Raw genomic sequence first — 26,999 nt, forward strand, 5'->3', positions numbered from 1 at the left:
CTGTTATTCTCAGTATTGACTTTAAGATTAAAATTACTATTGCTTTTTTCTCTCCTTTGTTCAAAACCTTCATCTTCGCAAAAATACCTAACTATTCAGCCATTCATTTCATGTGCCTCTTCATGTTTCCTATATAAGTAAACAAACTTCATTTTGTTTATCTGCCTTAGATAATAAACCTCCCATAAGGCTATTTTATCATAATGGTAATATATATTACTTTAAATTATAAACTATTACTCTATGTCACATTTATTTTACTCTTCATTTTCCTCTGAACTATCTTTGACACATTCAAATTACGTATCTGGAAAACTAAGGATAATATTGCTAAGGATAATAAAAAATATTGCTAAGGATAAATAGAGTTTTCTATTGTTTCATCTGTTCACTGAAAAGAAAAAGAGCAAAAATCAGTCTTCATAACTTGTGAATTAATTTTGTGTTCTAATTCCACACTCCTGTTTAACACTAAAAAAAAATCCATCTTAATGTTATAATCAATGGTTTATAAACCATTTTAATGACTCAGTAAGTCAACTTAGTACAATATGAGCTTCTATATCTTGTCACCTCACCTCACTAATTGCCTAGACTCATTCATCTGCTTTTGCTGGCTAGGAAAACATTCCCTTCACCCTTCAGTGCTCTATGAGCTGTGTTCTCCATCATAGAGTACTTTCTTAGAAAAAGAAGAGTTCATTCTGTGACAATGGTCTATGAATAGATATGTTCCTTTGATAGATCTTCCATGTTACCATATACAAATTCTACTAAAACTAATGGTCTCATGGGTGTTGGTAGTTCATCTATGATACCTAAGTCACTAATTTTTAACCTCATTTTCAAGACTGAGATAAAATTTACATACCATAAAATTCACCCTTTCGAAGTGTACAATTGAGTATCTTTTTAGCATATTCACAAAGTTGTGTAACCAACCCCACTATCTAATTTGAGAATATTTTTGTCATCCCAAAAGAATTCCTATGCTAATTAGCAGTCACTCCCCATTTGCTCCACTCCCAAGACCCTAGAAATCACTAATCAATGATTTGTAGGAAACTGTGTATGCGAAGGCAAGTTCTTAAAATGATTTTAATCAAATTATTAGTGCATTTTTAAAACTACAATCCCTTTTCATTGCTTACTTTATTTCTCTCTGTCATTGACTGTTAGTGATAGCAGTCTTTTATTTTTAAAAAATTACTTAAGACAGCTAACATATTAGTATAAAGTAAGTTTAGAGAGAAAAAAAGAAACCTGTAACAATTTTTTAACTCCTACCTGATCTTCTCACAGACGCTGCTTTCTCAGGAAAGTTTCTTCCCTGTCTCCGGACTAGCTCAGAAGCCCCCATCATACAGCATTCCATCAGTTAGTTTCAGGACATTGATTACAACTTGTAATTATATATATATTTGTATGGCTCTTTGATTAAGGTCTGTTTCTATCTCTTGACTCCATGATCGATTAAGTCAAAGTTTCCATGTCTTTTTTGTACACTATTTATAACTCTGGAGCCTAGTGTAGTGTTTGTGTACATAATGGACTTCTAATAAATATACACCATGAATATTAGGAAGAATAAAATATACATTACATTAATATCTTGCTGTTGACTAAATGCACAGCATGTAAAACTCACAGATTTTTCAAACCCTTTGTTTAGGGTAGCACAACAAATGCAATATAAAACCCAAAGCTTTGGAATCAGAAAGGTGTAGTTTTGAGTTCCAGCTTCACTATTTACTGACTGAGTAGCCTCTCTTACTGAAGGGAAGAAAATTCAAACTGGAACTGAAACAGGAGGTGTCTGTTCCATCTGGCATATGATGTGGTCTAGATGAAATGAATTAAGAAACTCTCCTGATCTACTCCAGAATCTCTTGGAGGCGATATAATGAGGCTTTCATAAATGCCTTAGGAAGATAAACTAACCTCATCAATCCCAGAAGGAATACAAAACTTAGAGAAAGGGCAGGAGGAACCTTCCTGGTGTTTCTACCAAAACTTTTCCCTTGAGAGAGACAGGGATGCCTTTTAGTGGCCCTACCCAGGGCATTGTTGCCCTCTAGGAGGAGCTCATGGTTTTCATTTTCCTCTCCTCTTAATTTTCCCTAAGGATAAAGAGCAAAGTACTCTATCCCAAAGGAAGAGGAACCTACAACTTCGATTCAGCTGTATTCTCATGGGTTGGGTGGCTTTGCTGTGCCCAGCTATCGATGGTCAGTGTCGGTGAGGTCCTCTACTTCTCTGGATTCTTTATCTTTTAGAAGTCGGGGGGAAACAAGAGCTAACAGTACTAGTGAAAGGGAGCAGAAATCCTCTCATCTTCCCCCTTTTCTTATAATTCAGGGGTTTCTTTACCTTGTTCCATAAATTTGGATAGGGAAAGATATCTATATTTTCATTAGACCCTAATTAATTTTAGCATTTCCTTTAATTTCAAATGTAAGCAACAAATTACATTAGCATTAGAAGTAAATGGGACTTTGTTGCCAAATCACATATTTTTTAATATTATATATAATTGTTGCAGATACCTCAAACTATTGTTTATGCTCATCACTACTAAAAATTATAGTAGGTACTAGAGTCTTGCTGCTGGAACTTCTAATTTAAGGCATTAATTAAGAAGTACATATATTATTACATCAAAAATGTGTTTTTTCAATTATAGATTTTATGTACTTTGATAACTATATTTCAATATTATTGGTTTTTCTTTCAAGCCTACATGATTTATTTTACTTTGTGCATTTAAAAAGATGTTTCTAAGGTCCATAGGCTTCATCAGAGTACACACACACACACACACACACACACACACACACACACACACATGAAAGGAACCTCTACTATTCTGATTAGATTCCTCCCAAACCACCTGTCCTTGTGATTTTCTATCTACTCTTTTTCTTAAGGAAGATGGGTTCAGAGACTGTTGCTTTGGCCTAAGAAGATCTGGAAAATATTAGTTGCATTGGAGGACCCCTTCCTTCCTGCTCTTTTGTCTCCTTTCCTAACAGGACTGATAAATTCTTCCCAGCATCAGAAAGGTCCTAAAACTCAGGTTTGGAACTTTGGGAGAAATACCTAGTCTTAGAGTTGACTTATGCTTGAAGTTATTTAGAACCATAGCCTAAATATGGTTCAGATTTACTCACTAACTCTCCCATGTGGCTCAATCTAACTCATTCAATGTGTTTTGGGGTTAGGAACCAACGTCCCTGTTGCTCAGAGAGCTCTATTTTGTCACCTTTTATGTATATATCTCCCTCAGGAATCTTGGAATGAATGGTTCACTGGTTAAAGTATAAGTATAAAATGAAATTTTTAATAAAGGGAAGGGAAGCAGTAATCTCCCTCTCCCCTCTTTTACAGTGTCTCTTTGAAAACACAGTAGACCAATCTTTTCATTTTACAGTCAAGGCTTCCAGCCGTCTGACCTTTGAAACTATAAACACATACATCTGAAATTAACTCAGAGTTCTTACAAGGTATACTCACAAGGTATGCAAGAGAAAAGGTACACCAATTTGTCTCTCAAGGAGATAAAAGAAGTGTTATTTGTTCTTTCTTTACTGTATACATTTGTGTGAGATTCTGTCTTGTCTTTATGGTATCTTTCACAGACTGCCTGCAATGTGAATTGTATTCCAGATATGCTTATTCAATTAAAAAATTGCTTCCTTTATCTTCTAGGTTTTGTGGAATGAACTTTGTTAGCAGACTTTTTGTTTCCCCAATAGAAGTAAAGATCTGACTATCTTTAGATCTTTTGTCCTATTACCTTAATACAATTTGAATCTCACCATGACTTCTAATAGTTATTGTTATACGCTTTGCTTTCTTCATCTGTAAGGAGAGAATTGCTGGGTTGATTCAACTTTCTGTATAAATTTTTCTTCTTATTTTTGTGCAAAAACTAGCAATACATTAGGAAGGCATATTTGAGGTCTGACTTAAATATAGACTAGATGGTAGCGGAGAAGGGGGGCATCTTAATATGATGAGAGGCCATGCGACTACCCATCTGGAGACATGGTGTAGTGACTGAGATGCCAAAAGCAAGGAAAATAAAAATGGTTTAAATATGAGCTCCAAGTCTGTGGTCACAAGAAAATATGCTCTGAATTATAGGTATTGATTTGCAATTGAATTGCTTGTCACATGGGCAACTCTATATATGGTATGCTCCAGAATCCAAACCAGTAGGGATTTATTAATAACAGTGTTACTGATTCTCTAAAGGAGCATGCAGGAGGCCAGCTGGAGTGATAATGTATGTAAGAGTGCCTGAAAACCAGCAGGTGCTCAGTAACATCAGCTTCCCTTCCCGTTTCCTTTCATATACGTTTCCTCCTATCATATGAAAACGAAATGTGCTTTGGTTTTATCCCAATACTACCTTAACTTTTTTCAACACAGAATGCATTACACTTCTTTGTAGAACACGGTTCTTGCAAGTAATTTGTGTATTATGTCTGTGAACAAAATTCCTATGCGTAGCTGATTAAAGGCAGATATTTGATGATACTTGAAAATAATTTAACTCTAGGCCTTGTTTCATGAATCTTTCATCTACATGCTTTAGTTATATCACATACTTAAATGAAATCAAATGCTAAATGGCTTAGTATATTAGACTAGATAATCTCTATATGCATTTATAATGGAATGGGGTCTAGACTCGTTTCACATCTCAAAAAAATTTTGTAAACCTTAAGGATATTTGAAATAAGGAATTAGCCCAAGGCAAATTATGCCATTTAAACAGAAGATCTGGAATAAAAGTTCAATTATTTAATTCTTCATAAAAAATATGATTTAATTAAAAGTAGGTCATATGAGGTTACTAATGAGAGATAACTCTAAAGTTGGAAAGCTATAATCACAAAATGAATTTTTATTTCTTTGTTTCAAAACTTTCTCTTCAGTTGCTAGGGTAAGAGGGTTCTCCTTTTAAAAGCTTTTATCATTTCACATGCAGTTGGAAGTTGAACAAACAGTGGTGTCAGATGACTACTGGATGTCTAAGTTTAACATAAATGTGTTTATGCACTTTGATCAGTCGTACAGGTCATTGGCGATTCAGTTAATTTTTTTTCCAGAATCCAGGATTTATGTTAACATGAGCAAAACAAAGGTATTAAAAATAACGTTGCAAATTTAAAAGAGAACTGAGTTAATGACTATATCTATTAAGGCATGTGTATTCTGTGCAGAGCTGTATTTCAAACGAAATGCAAAAATCCATTTCAGGTGAACACTTTTATATCAGTTATTGGTAGGAATTTACCTTTTCTTAATTCTCATAACTAGCTTAAAGGAAGATTACAGAAATAAGTGGAGAATCCAAAATCTCACACTTATTCCTGGTGCCATGTATTCATTCATGAAGCATTTAAACAACTAGTATGTTGGTTAAGAGCCAGGCACTCTTAGGCTCTAGAGATATAAAAAGATCAATAGAAGGTCATTTGTAGAATGGCCCAGCCTACCTTTAGGGCAGTGATTAAGAGCATGGACTCCTAAACAAGACTGCTAGGCAAGTATGACTCTGAGCAACTACCTGAATCTCTCTTTGTCTTGGTTTCCTCATGTGTAAAATGAGAATTTTAGTAGTCCCTAATTCTTGGGGTTGTGGTGAGATATAAAATAATATGTATATAAAACTTCAAACTGTGTTCAATACAGATAAGCTATTATCTCCTCCCCATGCACACTTTGCCTATTGAGCTGCTTGATATTCTACCAGTATTACTGTTTACTCTTGCTTCTACATTTTTATATATGCTGAACCCTAGGTGTGAAATATACCATCTCCTCATGCCTTGTGCCTCACCTGGTTCCATCTTAATTATACTTTTAAGACTCAGTTCATGTATCACTTTCATAAGGAAGACTTCCCTGATCTCTCTGTGTAACTAGGTCAGAGGCACCTCCATGCTGCTCTTACGATACTCTACTTTTATTTCTAGCAATGTACCTTATCTGTGTGTATCTCATCAGACTGTAAACTCTCCAGGGGGAAGGACTATATTGAATTCATGTCTTTATCCCTAATAGTTAGTACAGGACCAGGTATATAGATACATCTAAACACCTGAGAAAAAGGAATGAATGATACTCTCTCTTTAGAATAATTGGCAAACTAGTGATTCTTTAACAGTTCAAATATGTTTATTCTTAGGGTCTTATCATTATAATTATATATTATTTGGGTGCTCACTGTAGACTACAGCAATAGAAAAGATCGAGAACACTGCATTGGTCCAGTTACAGAATAAAAAATCATGGCAATGTACAGCATGGTGACTATAGTTAATACTACTGTGTTGCATACATAAAAGTTGCCAAGAGAATAGATCTTAAAAGTTCTCATCACAAGAAAAAAGAAATCGTATATACGTATGGTGACAGATATTAACTAGACGTACTGTGGTGGTCATTTTACAATACATATAAATATCAAACCATTATTTGTATACCTGAAACTAGTTTAATGTTACATGTCAATTATGCCTCAATCAATCAATCAACAAAATTACTGCATTGGTACTGTGGCCAGTATTCCCAAATTTAATGATTTACACATCAGAGATATCTTTACCCAGGATATACTGTTCCAATTTTAGATACATTGATTTCATCCTGGAAGCTTTGGGAAGTCAGGAGAAAGTAAATAGAAATGGCTTTTCTACTAAAAAGACAAGTGATCATATGTCTACAAGAAGTGAAAAATCTAGCCGGCCAGAGAGCTGGGGGAAAAGCTTTAGGCAGAAAGGACAAGAAGTGCAAAAGCCCTGAGGCAGAAGTGTGATGAGTGCTTTGAAGTACCATCCACGAGGCCAGTGTGGCTCAAAGAATAAAGTAAAAAGGGAAAATATTTAGAGAGGTCAGGTTGTATATAGGTAGATTAAGTAGAGTTTTATATTATATGATCTTTGGCATTTATTCAGATTTAGGGAGCACTGATAGATTTTGAGTAAATACGTGATATAATGTGACATATGGTTTAAAGATTACTTTGCTGTGTTCAGAAGAGACTGTATGGGGAAACAAGAAAATGAGAGAAACTAGTTAGGAGAGAGGTTAAGAGGTAAGAGATGACTGGTGCCCTAGATCAGGGTAGAGATGTATTTATATAAACAAATGGAATACCATTAGGTGAAATAAATCAAATGAATATTAAGGGAAAATATGGATTCTGTCACCATTTGTGTTTTAATACATTTACCTAATATTGAATCAGATCATGGATAAGAATGCTATATGACTTCTCTTTTAATCCAGTATATCTATAGATAAAATATCTCAGGGTTTCAACAGATATGAAAAGTATGAAAAATAAGAAGAGAAGAAATTATTTTCCAAACACGATTTTTTTTTATCACAAAGTGAATTGCAGGTACAGATATCCTGTTCTGCCATCATTTAATATATGTGACATTCTCATGAGATCAACTGCAGGATTTTCTCAACATTGAGAAGGACCTAACAGAGGATGCTATCATTTTGGATCTACTTCTGACAAATATAATCTCCCAGTGTCCAACATAAGCTCTTAAAAATATTTTCTTCAGATTTAAAACGTACACTTAATCCCGAACCATGATAAAAATCTATCTTCTGAAACAAACTGACTCTGTAAGTTCTTAGGGTTCAGATCAGGTAAAATAATTTTACTAAGAGCCTTCTTGTATAAATTAATGTCCTGCATGTTAAAGAGTAATATGTAGCCCAAGACTTCATGAGCTTCTGGTGTTCTGGGGGGGACTAAAGCAACATTACAAGAAATAACTTAAATAAATAAATAAATCTTTCCTTATTTTGGTACTTAAGGATCACAGTCTAATAGCCAACTCCCTACTCATGTACTCTGCAGCAAAGACTACCAGTCAGTCAAAATTTCCTGCTCCCATTATCAGAGACTTTTGTCAGGATTCCTTCTATGGGGTAAGACTTAGCATGAAAAGCAGCAAAGACTGGCAACCTAATTCTCAAACATTGATGAAATTACAAATAGAGGCATAAGCAAATTAATACCTGACAAAGGCAATTACTAGAAAAACCAAAAATAATATAACTGAAACACTGAAGAGAGGAGCTGCGGATGTGACATAACTAGTTATCTTTTATATCAGGGAATCAATAGATATTGTCTAATATTGGTAAATCAAGGAACAGAGCTTCGTGTTATGCAGAGTCACAGAGAGGGCCAGCAGAGCAATTAAAATAGAAATTATTAGAAAACTCAGCTGAGGAATAGGAGAATAGAGAGGGGTAAGGCAGATGAACATTGGTTTACATTGTTTTAAATGGTACGCTTCTCTGTATTCTTTTCTTAGTTATCATATGCACATTCTACTTTGATTACAAAATACAAAATTTATCTTAAAAGGAATTTATGCTTATAAAGAACAAACCCTTCTACCTCTACTGCACATGGTTTACGCAATAATTTTGACTTTTAAGGTATTAATTTATTAAATCTGAAAGTCAGCAAGTCCTGTACATTTTGGATTTCTGTATAATCACCATGAGGGAAAACAAATAGATGCATATGAACCTGATCAAGAAACTAAAATGTATTAAGCTCTCCTTAGTGTGTGACAGTAACAGACACAGGACTAAACACTTTAAATAAGTTATTTAAAATAATTCTCCCAACAAACTTGCAAATTACACAATATTATCTCATGCTTAGATATGCAAAATAGATACATTGAACAAGGTCACATAGTTGACCCAGGCTTTTTCCTTGTTTTAAAATCATTGTTTAGAGTTAAATATATCTAGTTCTAAAAAATGGGCTTTCCTTTTCTCTCTGCTATACTAGAAATGATCAGCTATGGTCATATGTTTATAATGAATGTACCTTAAATTTTTTTCTAATAGCTTAAAGCATGCATTGAATAACTTCTGATTTTTATATCTTGGCATTATGACTAAAAGTCTGATGATATCCATTGTAAGTGATGGTAAAAAATTATTCTCTTTTAATAAATTTTAAAATATCAACTGTGCTAGTTTCAGGAATGAGTGAATGTGTATCCGTATAATAACTTTAATAAATTAGATTTAATTAATATTGAAATGACAAAAATGTACTAGTTCAACTAAAACATAACATACAATGCAAAGTGCAATGCATGTTTTTCAGTGCTATGCTTATTTTAGAACATTGTGTTAAAAATCACATGTATTAATATGCCAGTATTTGCTGGGAACTTTACTAGGCCCTCTGCATGTATTGTGATTAATAACTTAATCTTCACAATAATCTATTGAGTTAATAACTATTATCTGGCTTTAAAGATTTAAAAATCAAGGTTCAGCTTGCTTCAGGTTATAGATACAGTAAGAGGACATGAACTCAGGTCTGCTCTTCCCTCCAAATTGTCTGTAGATACTACTGTTCAACCAACAGGAAATATACTTAACTGGGCTATAATTGACCCATGAAACATTGGAAATATTGGAAAGACATAGGATTATCTTAGGCGAGCATATTATTTGTGAATGCAATATATTTTGGAGCTCCTTCCTTTCCCACCTAAGTCACTGAATTCCACCTACTTAATTATTTATTCCAGTGATTAACACTTATCTTTTTGAGCTGTAGTTTTCTTTATTCTTTGATTTTCCCCATCAGATTTTTGATTATTTCTTGTCTGGCTCCTGGAAATTTTCTATGGTTTCTTAATGATTACTGACAGTAAATTGTGAAAAGTGTTTTTCTTAGTAAGCTTTTCTGCCTATAAACAGATTTCTCCTTTGTATGGCTCTAAATTCTAAGATAATAAATCACTCTCTCTTACATTTCCTATAAACTTCCATGTCGTCAATTATTTTTTTCTCTTTGTCAGGATTAAATCCAAAGTAATTATTTCTCTTCTTATTCCCTTTAACTTCTGATAGATGAAATCATTAATTCAAGTCAAGAATTAACCAATTGTTCTGATATTAATAGAATGACCATTTAGTAGCTACCTATCTTTTCTTAATTTCTTATAACAACATTTTGAAGCAAAGATTTCAATTATCCATGTTTTACAAATGAGAGATGATAAGCTTAGAGAGGTTAAATGACTTGTGTAACTCAGAAATCACAGACATATAATTCAAATGGGTGAATACATTATATAACTAAGAAAAATTACCATGTGTATTAGACCCCAAAAATCCAAACTTTTAATCATCAGATCAGAGTTGCTGGTTTTTCCTGTTCCACTGAAATTCACAGTAATACATACACTTTATATCATTGCAAACATATACATACACACCTACATGCACACACACTCAAATATGAGTATATATTTATTTATTGTACTTTATTTATCTCTGTATATGTAACTGAAAATAGTTCCACAAAACAATATCCTTACTACCTTCCTTGAATTATAATGTTTTTGCCTTTATCTTTTACTTTATTTTATTCAATTTTATATCAATTATAAAAATGCTAGTCACAATCCAGTGAATTGATTTTATGACTCACTGGTGGTGACCCATAGTTTGGAAAATCTGCCCTGAATGATATCATTCCCATGTCAATTTTGTACAATGCGTTAGGATCATTCAACTGACTAGGGAGTTTGTGGTAACTTCCCATGGTGATATCTTTGTTTCTCCCTACTAAACTGTATTTTGCACTGTATCTCTATCTTCAATAATAAACAGTTATAAAAGAAAGACAAATATCGTATGATATTGTTTATACGTGGAATCTTTAAAAAGGGTACAAATGAACTTATCTACAAAACAGAAATAGAGTCACAGATGTAGAAAACAAACTTATGGTTACCAGGAGGTAAGGGGGGGAGGGATAAATTGGGAGAATGGGATTGACATATACTCACTACTATATATAAAATAGGTAACTAATAAAGAGTATATAGCACAGGGAACTCTACTCAGTACTCTGTAATGGCCTATATGGGAAAAGAATCTAAAAAAGCGTGGACATATGTATATGTATAACTGATTCACTAGCAACAGTGAGACTACCAATAAGATGATAGTGCTCATTAGCAAAGTCGATTGCAATGGGATATCAATTAAAAAGACATATAAATGAAAAGCCAAAGATCTGAGGATTCAATACAATTGTTAAATGTCACATGACTTTTAGATTTGTCAAAATCCTTAATTTTGATACACTGCACATTTCAGCTTCAAAGTGAAAAAAAAACCCCAAAACTTGGTTTTCTAGCCAAAAAAAAAAAAAAAAGAGTTATGTATACGTATGTGATTTTTGAACATGCAGTATTAGGCTTTTACTAGTAAAATTGTTTTATTTAGTTATAATACCCATCTCCAACAGCTTGAAATTAATATTTCCAGGGTCTGTAACAGCTGTATGTAACTTTCCTTGAGAATGACTTGTTTTTCATTAAAATAATTTTTAAACCACTCTGTGTTCCACTTCTGTGTAACACTCTGATATGGGTTTTTGGAAAGGCCACAAGAAACCAGCTTTATGAAGTGGTGGATTGGCCCTTATTTTGGAAAATCCTCCAGTTATTTATCCAGAAATATATATCCATGAATTTCTGAACCATCATCATTAAGATCTGCTTCATTGTTAACTGGGGACTCCCACAGTTTCCCTTCTTTTGTCCACTAGGTCATCTGTTCAAAACCATTCTGAAAGGGCTGTTCATTTATTGTGGCTAACTGCTTAGCAAATTCCATATCCCAAGTGAAGGTGATGTTTCTGTTTCACGTGCCTCTTTTAACTGCCTTAATCTCAAAGATATTGTCTCTTCTTGAATATACTTTTCCTAAGATTTTTTTCCAAGATAAGTGATTGTCTCCTGGCTATGATCATTATCAGATCCTTCAGCCCACTGAAACTGATGTACTTGTCTTGTAGTAACTCTAGCTGTAGCAGATCTGGCAACTTGCATATCTGATATTATGTTACTGAAACTAATTTTAGGTATTTCTCCATCTTTTTGTGCCCTTGGGTCTTCCTCATGCTGCTGGAGCTGCCTGAGTAGCTCCAATTTGGTCACTGTTTTTAGACAACCTATTCTTAGGAGAAATGTCTATTTTTCTATGTCCCTATTTCAGATAAAGATTTATCACTGATTTTTGATAATATTTGTTATTGCATTTATCTACTTTTGTTGAAATGTCAGTTTCAGTGTGTCTGTTCCTCATTCACTCAGTCAGTATTTCCTGAGTACCTGAAGTTTCAGGTACTCCTTTAAATCCTGAGGGCACACAAATGAACAGAACAGGCAATATCCTTGCTCTCAGAGAGCTGGCCTACTATAATGTGCACGTTGCTTTAGAGACACTTGGGAATATGAGCATTTTTCCAAAACCATTTATTTACAGAATCCAATTTAAAAATCCTTGATAAAATCTCTGCATTGCCTATACCACACTTGTAGATTGTGGTTTAAATGGTTGATTTTTAAAAAAACAGAAGCGGGTTTCAACATTTCTTGATTCTTTCTAATAATAAAAACTCAGCCAAAAAGTATTTTCTTACCATGACAACTTGGTAAGGCTCTATTCCATCCAGGTCTTCCATCATCTCCTATGATACAGGTGAGTGTTGAATAACCTTGAAGAACATAACCAGCATCACAGTAATAGGTGACTGTTGACCCTAATTTATAATCCATTCCAAGTCTGGTGCCATTCATTATGTTGCCTGGATCAAAGCAGGACTCTCGGAGTTTTGCTGTAAAACAATGTTGATATAAAATTAATTATTTTAAAATACAATATTCTATGAAACTTTTAATATTTCTTCATTTCTACCTCTAGATAAACAGAAAGCACCAACACCCTTTCTGCCTCTGTTCGAGGGCTCAAAGTACAAAGTAGTCCTTAACCATATCTGACGTTTTGCTAATTCACATTGATTAGTAAAAGATAAAATTCTTCATTGGTCTTTTCATTAAAATCAGTGTCAAATATTTATAGTCAAACAGGGTTTAGTGGTTTATTGTAAATTATGTGCTATAATCCATGCGTAAGTATTTTAAATGAATTATTTTGGAAAAGAAGAACTTATTTCTTTATTTAATATTTCATTATTTAAAAGCTCTTCCCCCCAAATGATGTACACTCATTCCCTGTGACTGAACATAGATATAGTACTACTGCCTATGTTGATCTCAGTTTATCACTAGGAAGAAAGTAAAAGCCCCTATGTCTCTGCCGTGATACCATTTCTCTTAATCTACCTCATTCCCCACATTTATGTCAGAGGTCTGCCCATTAAAAGAGTAACAAAATCTTTATAATATCCAAACCATGATCTTTTTGGACAGAGAGTCTATGTCAAAGTCAAGAACTTTCAAAGCTAATAGTAACAGACAAATTGAAAAGTAAAGTCCATTCACAACAAAGAACTATTTTCTGTGGAACCAGGTAGTAAACTAGAGAGACTGAGAGAATATTTTGAAAATATGTAGAGAAACAGATTAGTTCATCCATTTTGGTAAATAAGTAATAGAACACTGTGTTGTTAACAGATCTGGGTAACACCTTAATATTTCCATTTTATTACTATTAGAGATTATTTAAGAAATAAGAGAGATGAGCAATGTAAGGGCCATCACAAATTCAAGATAACAAAAGTGATTTTCTACATTAGAATTTATATTAATGGGAATTCAGGAGGTGGGTGTATCTTTGGATAGGACTCGTGGAATCACTGGAATTTAAGTCAACAATATCTTGGTATTTGGCTATTACAGAAATCATATTGTTATAATATATCAAAATCTGATTTATCTTAACAGAAAAAATATTTTTATTCCATTCATTAAAGTTTGCAGAGTTCAAAGTGCTTCAACATTTATAGGAAATGATGAGAAATTTATGCTTTAGGAAAAAATACTTCACAAGATTTCTCTAAATTCAACTAAAGAGAAAATTGTTGGGGACTCCCCTGGTGGCGCAGTGGTTGAGAATCCGCCTGCCAATGCAGGGGACATGGGTTCGAGCTCTTGTCCGGGAAGATCCCACACGCCGCGGAGCAACTAAGCCCGTGTGCCACAACTGCTGAGCCTGCGCTCTAGAGCCCACGAGCGACAACTACTGAAGCCCTGGCACCTAGAGCCAGTGCTCCGCAACAGGAGAAGCCACCATAATGAGAAGCATGCGCACCGCAGGGAAGAGTAGCCCCTGCTCGCCACGACTAGAGAAAGCCCGTGTGCAGCAACGAAGACCCAATGCAGCCAAAAAAAAAAGAGGAAATGGTGGAACCAAACATTTACATGATTTTAATATTTAGAATACCAGAGGAATGAAAAAGGTCCACTTTCTTTCCTTCCTTCCTTCTTTCCAACAAATACTTAAGAGCCCATTATCCAACTAACACCAGAAATACAGCAGTGGACAATGAAAAAATATTCTAGTCCTCATGGCTTTTACAGTCTATAAAGAAAATAACTAAATAAATACTTGTGATTGTGATGTGTGTTGCATAAGGAGAAGCATTCAGAACCTTCCTGAAGAACTGACATCTAACCTGAGCACTGAGGGATAATGAGCAGACTAGGTGAAAGGGAGATGAGAGATATGAAGGGAAGAAGTTGTACTGTGTAAGTCAGATAAACCTGATTTCTGAGCTTCATCCCAGAACTAAATAACCTGATCTCCCAAAGGCGTGTACACGCACGCACACACACACCAGCACAAGAAATTTGTATCCCATATATCGCATTCAGATTTCAATAAAAAATTGCTCCCCAGCCCAAGGAATTATATTTCTTCCCAGATAAAAAATGCATATGACACTATTTTAAGGAAAGAACCAGTAGGTTCTTTGGTCACTAAGAATGAGGATTTGGTGTTGCAGAGGTTGGTTTGTTTAATTTTTAGAAATAAAACCCGACATTGATCCTTTTCTTAAATAAGCAGGAAAACGCAATGTAATGTTTAGGCAGAACAGCAACCTAACACTCACAGCTGTCCTTCATGAAACTGAACTAAATCCCATGAGGGAAAAGGAAGGATTGAAATTACTATTTAAAAGGATTAATCTCTTTGACAAGTCTAACTGCCTAACATTCATCTTTTGAAAAGTTTGCTTTTTTCCTTCTTTAAAGTTTTCCCCAAATTTTCAGTGATATATCAGTGAATCCGTAATAGAATACAAACCTACTTTTTGAGGAAAGGGAAACATGGTTGACACATTAAAAATATTGCTTCTGTAACAATTTTATATTGCTAGCCTCATTTTGAGAGGATTCACTTATCTCATTATTATGTTTACATACTGCTTTAAATCCTTGGTGAATAGCTTTCTATGAATAATACTGCCCTTGTTTATTTCCCTGTATGCCATAGCAATTACATCTGGAAATTTTGAGAACATCTGGAGAATCCTTATATAAAGGTCTAGGAAGCAGATGGAAAGATGATTTTAGTTTTAGAAAAAAAGTGTGAGGCAGACAAGTTGATAGTATTTTAATGAATAATTAATTTAATAAAATAATTTATTTTATGATTAATTCATTTTATGAATCATTAAATTTTATGAATAATAGTAGTTTGCCTACTGAATAGATCCCAGGTAAAAGAGTCCCTTGCTTTATATTCTCCAAATAAAGCATATTAGATGATGTCTGCTGGAAGACAGAAGTGATCATAAGCAATAGAGCTTATATCTTAGCTATGGATTTGTTTTTCATTTTTACAAAAAAATTATTTTTCAGAATTTTTTCCACATGAAATTAAAGTATTGTAAATGCTTATTTTAATGAAAAAGTTTGACATTAGAACGCTGAAAAATGTGTCTTAAAGAAGATCCAATGGGAAAAATTAAAGCTTTACTATGTTTTTGTTTTTATTAATAAAGACTTACAGATGTTATTATAATAAGCATAATATCTATATCATTATAAAGTTTTTATCATACTTTGCATCAGGCATGACAATAATTAAATAATGTTTGTTCAATTCACACTTAATGATTTATTTATAAATACATACTTTTTTCTGGCCTAATAAGAACCATAAATATTTTTACTGTTAAAGTTTAGTCTTCAATAAACTTCAAAGTTTATTCCCACTTATAGGTATATACTCATGAAGGGACCATTATTATGAATAGTGTTATTCTGTGGATAATCAGTTATACATTATTTTTATTTTTGAGAAGTGACCAGACTATATAATATTCAACTGCCTTTTATTTCCAGAATAGAGCAGATGGGCATATACCTTCTAGCATGAGTTCAGCAACTAAGAGCTAAACTCCCTTCAAGCAGTGTATGCATTGTAGTCCCCTCATATGATCATAATAAGTCCCGAGAGGCTCTCTCTATTGGAAGACCCATAGTTCACAGAGGGCCAGATTTCCCAAGGTGCTTTTTGAAAATAAATATAAACCACACATGTATCTCTTTTATTTTGGAAAACATTGCTAAAATGTAAATTAAACAATTGGTGCAGAATACCTCAGGGTAAAGCTGAAATGTAATAGGTTGCTCTGTGAAAAGATGTATCTTACCTTAAATTCATATGTTAATTTAGAAAGTAACTTATGATACTTTAACGTTCGTGGAGAAGGTGGCTAATTTATGCCGTATATAAACAACCATTGTTAAGTCTTCCACTGTAGATTTTTGGTGCATATAAATTGACATCCCCTATCAGCTAAAACACCAGCTGCCAGGAGGTCCCCTTCCGTAGCACAAGACTGTATATATTCTCTCTCCTTCATGTAAATAATATATTTTGTTAAAATAATATAGATATCACTACTATGAGTCACATTTATTAAATATTATAATTAGAAATATTTAAAACATACTTGACATCATTTAAAATAGCCTTAATACAAAAACAATGCAAAAGAGAGCATTGTTTAAACTAAAATATATATCCAATTATGAATTTCTTAATATTGTATCTCATTGAAATTACATTAAGATAAATGGAGACTAGACTGATTTAAACTCTCTGGGGACATTGCTTTCAAGTTAGCAAAACATCTCCCCTTACCTTCAAACGTCTACTTCTTTGCTCCAGTTTACTACTGTTTACAACACTGGAGCATATCCACCATTTGCTTTATGTAAATGTAAAATGGTATTCCTTCTAGAATTCATGTTAGCAAGCTTGTGTATTTGTGATGTTTGACTATAGCATTTGTTCATTGTTCAAATGCTTTGCACAACTACTATGTACTTGCAAACAAACAGAAATAAGATACGGTCTATCTTCAAGAGGGAGATGAATAGATAGTTATGAACACAAGCAATGACAACTATGCTCTGGTGTGAGTTCTAATAGAGGTAGGTGCTGGACCTATGGCTTTTTAAATAAAGACCTACTAATATCATTATTTAGAGCAAGTCAGGACTTAAAAGCTTTACTTTTTCAGTGCTAACAGAAATCAACAGAGTCAAAGTATATAATATGAATTACAAATGACAGAGGAATAGTTTTTACTATCCAGGACCTCCAGTTATATGGCAATTCATTTTGGGGGTGCACATTTTATCTTGAAAATTCAGACATGTTTGTTTGCCTATGGCAGAAATAAACATAAAGACTACTTTATTAGCTTTAAGGAACTAGACTATTAAAGAGGTAACATTTTTTAAGAAATAGGGAGGTTGATAGGAAAAGACAGATCCTGGAGACCCTGAAGTGGGGGATGGAATTTTCCTACAGATGAGAATTTTGAGGGCCAGTCCAGAAAATTAATTAGGTTGGATTTGGAGAGCATCATAAACTCAGTACTAACTTTGTAAAGATATACCATCTGGAGTATAAAAATAAGACCTCATGAAATTGTGTGTAAGTGGGCACTGCTGTAGTAGCTGAGGATGGTGGGGAGTAGTTGTAAGGTTCAAGGAGAAGAATTATAGTTCATGGAATGCTTATGTATTTCTCTCTGCCTGTACTCTTATATTTTTATTTGCCTTTACTCTTACTGGAGGTAATAATTTATGCCATTTTATGCAATTCATTTTAACAATCTGATTCTCAATTTCATCATTTGTAAAATAGGGATAGCAATACTTATCTCATAATGCTATTAGTTAACATTTTGTTGCATTTATAAGTGTGTCTGCTAAAGGGAAAGACAGAGATACTATATTGAAAGAGTTAATCATTGTACCTAGAATAAAGTATTACATAATGAGTAATCAATATTGTCCTGTTTAAAAAAAAAATTGCATTGGTGTCCCTTTTCCTATGGCAGCATAAATCTTAACTTTTTGGAAATAATGGGACATGGGAATTGATCAAGATAGGAAACAGGACGGGAAATATATTTAGCTGAGATATGGCAAGTAGGTTTTATCTCAAGTGCTAAATTACATGGATTCAATAATGGCTACCTGGAATGTTATGTAGAGAAAAGATTGTGAAGTCAAGTCCAGTTTCCATGAGAAAGAATGCTGTAACACATTAGCACCATCTGCCCTGAGTGTGGTAGTATTTGTGGCATTCTTCCTTTGTCTGTTATCCTATGGATCTCTGGAAATGTTTTATTAAATACTAATTCACAATAGAACCTAGCTTTACTGACTTGCTTACAGTTTTCTTCTCTCTTTCTTTCTCTCCCTCTCCCTCTCCCATTCTCCCTCTCTCCCTCCCTTCCTTCCTTCCTTCCTTCCTTCCTTCTTTCCTTCCTTCCTTCCTCCCTCCCTCCCTTCCTTCCTTTCTTCCTAAACAGGTCTTGTTTATAAGCCTATCACCTTGCAGATATAAGTAGCTACTCCTAAAGAGCCAAGTTCTCATTTGTAAAATGCAGGACATGAATGTGTCTCTAAGGTTTCTTACATTTCAATAATGTTATGATTCTAATTATGTCTTGACTTAAAATAGAAAACACCTCCTTAAGCAACTCAAAATCAATCAGTTAAATAATTATCAAACAATTACAATGTGTAGGCATTATTCTAAGGCACTCATTGTATAGTGGTAAATAAACCGAGTTCTCGTGTTTTTTAGTATATATGTAGGGATTTAGTGGCATCAATGGGAGTGTGTATATTAAATAAATAAGCAAATAACTGAACAATAAAATATCAAGAAATGATATGACTGATAAAAGGAGAAAATTTTGATAGGATAGAAAAAGCAAAAGGAGTAGAAAACTCAAAATAAGATCAAAAAAGCGAATAAATATAAATAAAGTAAACTCAATACATCAAAAAAATGAGAAAAATACAATATATATGTACCTAAAAATAGGTTCCCATAATATATAAAACAAAAATCATTAGAATTTTAAGAAAAAATAAAAAATTAAGAACTATAATAGATTTCCCCAACTATTTCAATAATTGCTAGGCCAAGCAGATTTTTTTAAAATGGCAAGGGCATAAATGTTTGAGAAATATAATTAGAGAGTTTGATTTAATGAATATATATAAAAAACTACACCCTCATTTTGGTCAAGACTAAACAAGGACACTACAAGGAAGAAAAATTATAGACTAATTTCATGGCAATAGATCAAAGATAATACACTTTTTAACAGATGGTAATAAATCTATACCATAATTACAGAAATTTAATATGTTAGTATACTCTAATCAGCAAAAATAATTAAAACAAACAAACAAAAAATGAACAGATTGGTTTTATCCCACAAATGTAAAGATGTTTCAATGTTAAAAATATATATATATATAATTTACAACATTAAGAACTTCACAAAGGAAAATTGTGTGATATTTTTAACAGTTGATGAAAAAGCAGTTGATAAAATTCAATCCCTTTATGATTAAAAAAGTTTTAGTAAACCACGAATAGAAGGGAACTTCCTATAATTGATAAAGTATATCTCTAGGTAGTAACATTTTAGATAAGAGTGTTCTCTGGAGCCCACTTTGAATCAAATCTTGCATATGACTTTGGGCTGACTATTTAACCATGTTGTGCTAAAAGTTCTTCACTCATAGAGGTAAATGATTTTTATATGTAATAACTTTGAAATGTCCCTGAAAACAATGAGTTAAAAAATGTTAGTCCTCATTAACATTGCCCCTAACCAATAGCAAATATGGTTAAAGGTGAAACATTAGATGTTTCTCTTTAAAGTTAGCAATGACACAGGATAATGTCTATCACTGTTTTAATTTGACATGGACTGATAGTTCTACCCAGAGTAGGTGGGGGAGAAGTATGTACAGACTAGAAAGAAACATAACTGTCGCTGTTTGCATAGAAAATCTCCCCCCAAAAAAAAACTCTAAGAAAAATTATGATAGCTAATGAAAGAATGAAAGAGTTAAGCAAGTTTGCTAGATATTAGGTAATTGCAAGAATACACTGTGGCCTTATTATTAGCAGCAACCAGTAAAATCTAATATAAAAAAATCACTTATTTACAATATCATTTATTTACAATCACTTATTTAACTACAATTTAAATATCACTTATTTATCACTTATTTCCAATTTACAATGGAAACTACAAGACATTTAAAATTTAGATGAGAAAAATTTTATTGTAAAAATTATTGAAAGACACTGAATAAGACATAAGTAAATTGAGAAATATGCCATATTAATAGATGGGAAAATTAAATACCATATATACTACAATTTATTCCCAAATAATTTATAAACTCAATACAGTCCCAAACTAATTGAACAGGTAGAACAGGCTTAATTCTAAAATCTAAATAAAAGTTCAAAAGCGTTAATAAACACCAAGACAATTTTGAAGAAGTATAAGGTAGTATACTCTGCCTACCTCACATAATGTCTTATTTTAAAGCTATAGTAGAAAAATTCAGAGAAGTCTTGTCCTGGAGACAGAAAAATATGCCAGTGGAACAGAATAGAAAATTCAGAAGCAGTTATATAGAAACTTGATATTTGACAGCAGTAGCATTATGGATTCCTTGCTTACAAAAAACAAACAAACAAACAAAAAGACAAAAACAAAAAATTCCACAAAGATAAGAGAGATTAAAGGTGAAAAGCAAAGCTTTAAAACTTTAGAAAAGAGTTGAGGAAACTGCCTTTATGACCTAATAATAAGGAAGGGATTTTAATCAAGGCATAAAAAGCACAGACCATGAATAAGAGGAAAGAGTAACTATTGATACTGAGTTTTTAAATGTTTATACAGCAGAAGAAACTGGAAATAAAGTGAAACCCTTGCCAAAGATGGTAAGATTTTTACTACAACAAAGATAACAGATAAACAATTAATATACACAATATAAAATGTATTTCCTATAAATAAAAAAGCAACAGATTAGAAAAATGTGCATGACAGAAATACACAGTTTATTAAAAAGGAAACTTCAGCATGCAAAATAGGAAAAAGATGCTCAACTTAAGAGTAAGTAGGGAAAGGCAATAAAAATAACAATGAGGTAACATTTAATACCCATGAGATTGACAACTCAAGTGTGACAAGAGCACCGGTTTTTCAAAAATGTGGAGTTTCTTGAAATCACTATCTCAAAAAGATATCTGCATCCTCAAGTTCAATGCAGCATTATTTATAATATCCAAGATATGAAAACTACTTAAGTGTCCATCAATGGATGAATAATAAAGAAAAATGTGGCATATATAAATACAATGGAATATTATTCAGCCACAAAAAAGAAGGAATTCTGCCATTTGGGACAACATGAATGGATCTGAGAACACTATGCTCAGTGAAATAATTTGGACAGAGAAAAGCAAATACTGTACTCATATGTTGGAATCTAAACAAAAGAAACCAAACTCATACAGAGAACAGACTGGTAGGTGCCAGAAGCCAGGGCAGGGGGGGTGGTGGTATGAGTGAAATGGATGAAGGTGATAAAAGGGTATGTAGGGGAGCAAAATTTACCACCCTAAAATGTGTCTCTTTGGCATGAGTATTAATCTAGGCTGATTATTTTTAAGAAACAGAAGACTCAGAAAATCTTTCTTTTTATCTCCCACTTAGCTGTCTAAAGAATTTAGGTAAAGGGTGTGCTCCTAGAATACAGCTATGACCAGAGATATCTGCAAAGAATATAGGCTAGGTACAGTGGGGGAAACGAAGCAGGGCCTAGAGAGCAGAGTCCACTCTTTATCCTCTTGTCTCTGCATAGCCCAGCAAACATTTATTTATCAAACATTTGCTTTTCCATCAATGTGAATTTCCTTCCTCCCCTTTGAAGTCCCAAACCACTACTCCCAACATCTTTTGTCTCTAGCTGAAGATGTATATAAGGTGGGGGGTGTTTCAGCCATTTTGGCAAGTTATCCAGTTTTCCTAAGTCTCTCCCATGTATACATGTTATTAAACTTCTGTTTGATTTTCTCCTGTTAATCTGTCTCATGTCAATTTAATTCTTAGACCAGCCAGAAGAATCTAGAACAGCAAAGGAAAATATTTTCCTCCCTGACAGGTACAAACTTCTAGTTATAAGATAAGTAAGTCCTGGGGATGTAATATACAGCATGGTGACTATACTTAACACTGTACGTATTCTGTATTTGAAAGTTGCTAAGGGAATAGATCTTAAAAGTTCTCATTACAAGAAAAATATTGTAACTATATGTGGTGATAATGTTACCTAGACTTACTATGGTAATCATTTTGCAATATATACATTTATTAAATCATTATGTTGTATGCACAACCAAAATAGTATAATGTTATATGTCAGTTATATCTCAATAAAAAAATGTGGAGTTTCTGAAATGCTTTCTCTGCTGTTGAGAATATAAATTGGTACAACGTCTTCTGAGAGTAATTAGGGGATGTGTAGTTAGATTCAAGAGGGTCAGACCCTTTGATCCAGTAATCCCACTCCTAGGTATACAGATATCTTAGAAAGACTCTCACAGATATGTTCAAGAAAGCATGCAAAAGAATGGTCATTTCATCATGGTTCATAGTGGAAAACTGAAACAACCCAGTGTCTATCTGAAAAATTTATAAATTGCCTGTGATACAGTCATATGATGGAATATCATAAAGAAATTAACAAACTAAATCTACATGTCTCTGTCATTGATATATCTCAAAAACAATGTAAAGGGAAAAACAATTTTCACAAGGATATGTACATGATGAAAATAATTTTTTTATGAAAATAGGATGAAGGAAGTGTACATGATGGAAAATATAAAAATACGTACAAGTGTACATACATGGAAAAGATAAGCCCCAAATTCAGAATTAGGAGGGTACTATCATGAAAGAAACAAGAGTGTCTGAAAATGACCTTGACTGCTCATTATACTTTGTCCAGATAGCCAGTTAGTTGGGTTCTGGTGTATGGTATGGGGAGCCTCTTCCAGTGGGAGAGTTTTGGCATGTTGCTCAAGTTCAACTCTCCATAAGACCAATGCTTCCTAACCCATAGTCACAAAGTCTAAGCTTTCCCATGATCCCCTGCTTTGGAGCAGCTAGTATTTTCAGACAACCCCAATAAATAGCTGGCACCCTAAATCCTTACTGTTTGGTACCAAATAGCTCATATATTCTCCCACTAAGCAGGCCATTTTCTTACTTTGCTCTGTAAGATGAGAGACCCATAGAGGGTTCAATCTTTCCATCAGAATGAAATCCATGCCATGTCAGTGTTGAGCAGATACCTTGCCCTGGCAAGCATTTCCAAGTAATGATGGACATATTGGAGAACTCCAAACATCTGTTTCCTGCTGACTTGTTTTTCCTTTCCCTAAAAAAGCCTTCCTTAACCCATGCCATGCATGCCATGGGAAGTTGTGGAATTTATCTTGATTTCCTTTGACAGCCCTGAGGAAACAAACCCTTCTTCCCACTGCAAATTCAGGAGTTTCAATTGTATATGTAATATTATATTTCTTAAAACAAGAATAACAAGATCTGAAGCAAATATGGCAAGATGTTTGTCAAGTTGGATGGTGAATACTTTGAAGTTTGTTTTATTATTCTGTATAATTTTTAGCTATTGAAAATATTTCATAATTAAAAAAAAAAGAAAATCCAAGCAGTAAGTAATAAATTCAAAGTATGCATTTTCAGAACTCAAATGATCCCTTTATCAGTATGTCCTTTATGGAGTCAATTACTGAAAAATAAATTTTAACTTTAAACAACTAAGATCTAATCTGTCCTTATAGTCATTGAATATAAAATTTAAGAAAAATATATTTATAAATATCCATAGCATTGTAATATTGATTCATTTAAATACTTGCAGAAATATTCTAAAATATTATAATCATCATCACACTTTATTTACCCTATTCTGAATATTGACATATTTAAATATTTTTAGACATTTTCTGAAACATGATTGTCAAAATACTTTGTGAGTAGTATACTTAGTGAGTATTCTCTTTATCACTGAGAGTAGTCTCTGAATACCTGATATTTGAGTGAATCTTCAGCTTCCACAAAATGACTTTGTTTTTTAAGAAATATTTTGTGGTCTCAGCCAACTCCTGCAGTATACTAATTGCTTATTTGTTTGCCTGATACATTTCCTTTGGTAGTAATTAGGAAAATGCTAATTTCCTTCTCACTCATAGGAAAAGTCTACAGTGAGAGCTCTTTTGTGAGCTGAATTGTAGGTAGTCTGCATTAAGAAATGCATATATTACTAACATCTGACAATGGCCAATACAACATTATTCTCCCGTATAAAATGTTCAAAATTTAAATCATGATGCTAAAATCAAATGTTCACATTTACCTTTATATTCTAAATGAAATCCAGTGTAACTAACAGATCCATCACTCCGAAAAGCCAAATGCATGGTATTTGAGCTGCTTTCTATTCTCTCTGGTAACTTGCTGTCTTGAAAACTTCCAATCAGTGGGCTATTACTGTCTGGTCCATCATATATATAGAGGAAGTCATAGTTTGGTTCTATGCTAAAACTAAAATGAAAGAAAGAGAGAGAAAGAGAGAAAGAAAGATAGGAAAAAGTAGAATGGTTATTAATAAGGTATTAAGCATAATAGTCACATAATCATATATTAATTCAACCAATATCTTTAAAAACAACAGACCCTGTCAAAATAAGCTAATTTGAAAATTCACCTGGCAACAGCACACTGAATATGCATATCAAATCAGCACTGGAAAAGAGAAAAGACACCTTGATATTTTCAAATATTTCTAAGTTGGCATTGTGTCTATAGGGAATAAAAATGACTTTAAGGCGTACAGTTTATAAGCTGATGAAAGGATACAGGATTTGGAGTCAGAGTTTAGGTTCAAGCCTTGCTTCTGCTTTTGTTAGCTACATATCCTTATGTAAGTTACTTTATATCAGTAAAATGTGTAAGACAATAACCATTTTTTAAAATTTTTCATCCAGATATTTTACACCATAAAAATGCAACCTCTTTTTTCTTTGTCAGTGGTACTATTTGCCTTGAACTTCAACATTTAAGAGCATTTTTGCTGTTTTAAAATTCACCTCAACATATCAGATTCAAACAAAAGTTGGAAAGACAAAATTTGCATTTAAATTACTCAAACAAAGCACCACACATTGTACTAGGTATTCTTTTTCCTGAAAGTAAATATATTTTCTTCTTTAGAACTTAGTATAGGCAAATCAAACCAATACACTCTTCATCAAAATTAAATAGTGTGTGAATAAAGACATTTTAGCATGTAAACTATTCAAATCAATATTTGAATATTGCAAAATTTGCATGATAAACTTGCCTTAAAACCTTCAAAGTATGAGAATTGTCCCATAGCGATTATAGAACCCACATACTTAGAAGGCAGAAGACATGTAATCATGTGTCATTAACCTAACTCATACTGTGGCAGAGGAAAGGATGGACTCAAGTGGGTCATTAAGAAAAGTCAAGAAGTTCATGATATAAAATAAAACCAATAAACCTTGCCGTTGTTAAACATCCATCAATGGAGAAACTATTTTGTCAAGTTTTATCACCTCTGCATCTAAACAAAAAACTTGCTAGGTTGGTAGATACTATTTCCAAATCCACTAGATTGATAGAGGTTGTTTCCACAGTTCTAATCCTTTATGCATGCATGTACAAGGAAGAGGAGTCTAGCTAGTTTACTTGCGCATAAATAGTGGTGAAGAAAGACTGGGATAATGCAGAGGTTACCAACTTCCAATATAAAAGGGACAATGCAACATGAGAAAACTGGGGGACCACCATATTGTTATATTTTGTTTTAATAGTAGCTTCACATGTCTGATTCAGTTAATTACTCTTGAAACCTTTCAGTGAATATGAGGCCTGAATTTTGGTAATGTAGCAAAAGTCAGAGGTTAAGGTCTTATTTCATTACTTACTACCCTTCGTCTGGGGTAAAACACAACTTTCTGAAAGTCATCTCTTTTATCGTTAAGGTTCGATGAGAATTACAACTTCCTTACCTATCTCACTATTGGAAGAATCACTAGAAACAAGTTCTTTGTAAAGGATATAGTAAGTATAGTCTAAATGTACTATCCTTGGAAGGCCAAAAGCCTATTTAACAATAGTAATTTCAGTACTTTTTTTTTTTTTTTAATTTCTAGTTTGGGTTTAAATAATTCAAAATATTGATTTATAACTTCTCTGAAAATGAGAATAAAACAAAAAACAGTCTTTTTCTAGGAACCTTTAGAATGTTAGCTATACTGATTATTTTTCCTAAAAAACTGGAAAGATAGTACATTCCAATAGTATGTTCTATTTTACAAAGCGCTTTCATAAATATTAACTTGGTCTTGTCAATAATCCTCTGGTATAAGGAAGAGATTATCACTTCCATTTTCCCAATGAGGCCCTAAAACGTCAGAGGTCTCCCTAAGATCACATAATAAATGACACAGCTGGAAATCAACTTTTGGTCATGCACTTCATGTAATACAGACTTCTACCACTCAGTTATTAACTACAATAAAATTTTTAAGTAAACTAAGCCCTGTATCATACACCCTGACATTTCTAATGTTTGTACTGTCATTTCCTCTACTGTAAAAATGGGAAAAGTAGTACTTACTTCAGGAAACTGTCTTATAACTGGGTCCTGGCATATAACTAACATTGTCATCATTGTTGCTTTGTTATT

At 33.2% G+C, this 26,999-nt stretch overlaps 1 protein-coding gene and 1 pseudogene across 3 annotated transcripts in view; both read right to left on the bottom strand.

Moving 5' to 3' along the window:
* Positions 1-26,999, bottom strand: part of CSMD3 (CUB and Sushi multiple domains 3) — a 1,176,048-nt gene that overhangs the window by 253,813 nt on the left and 895,236 nt on the right. For all 3 annotated transcript variants that reach the window (XM_068525309.1, XM_068525308.1, XM_068525307.1), the window contains 2 exons: positions 24,639-24,826; positions 12,518-12,712 (listed from right to left, as the gene is read on the bottom strand). In XM_068525309.1, the coding sequence (XP_068381410.1) occupies positions 12,518-12,712; positions 24,639-24,826 (383 nt within the window). The remainder of the gene's footprint in view (positions 1-12,517; positions 12,713-24,638; positions 24,827-26,999) is intronic.
* Positions 11,317-12,350, bottom strand: LOC137751618 (small ribosomal subunit protein mS31 pseudogene; annotated as a pseudogene).

Source organism: Eschrichtius robustus, chromosome 17 (assembly GCF_028021215.1).
Source record: "Eschrichtius robustus isolate mEscRob2 chromosome 17, mEscRob2.pri, whole genome shotgun sequence".
NCBI classification, from domain to species: Eukaryota; Metazoa; Chordata; class Mammalia; order Artiodactyla; family Eschrichtiidae; genus Eschrichtius; species Eschrichtius robustus.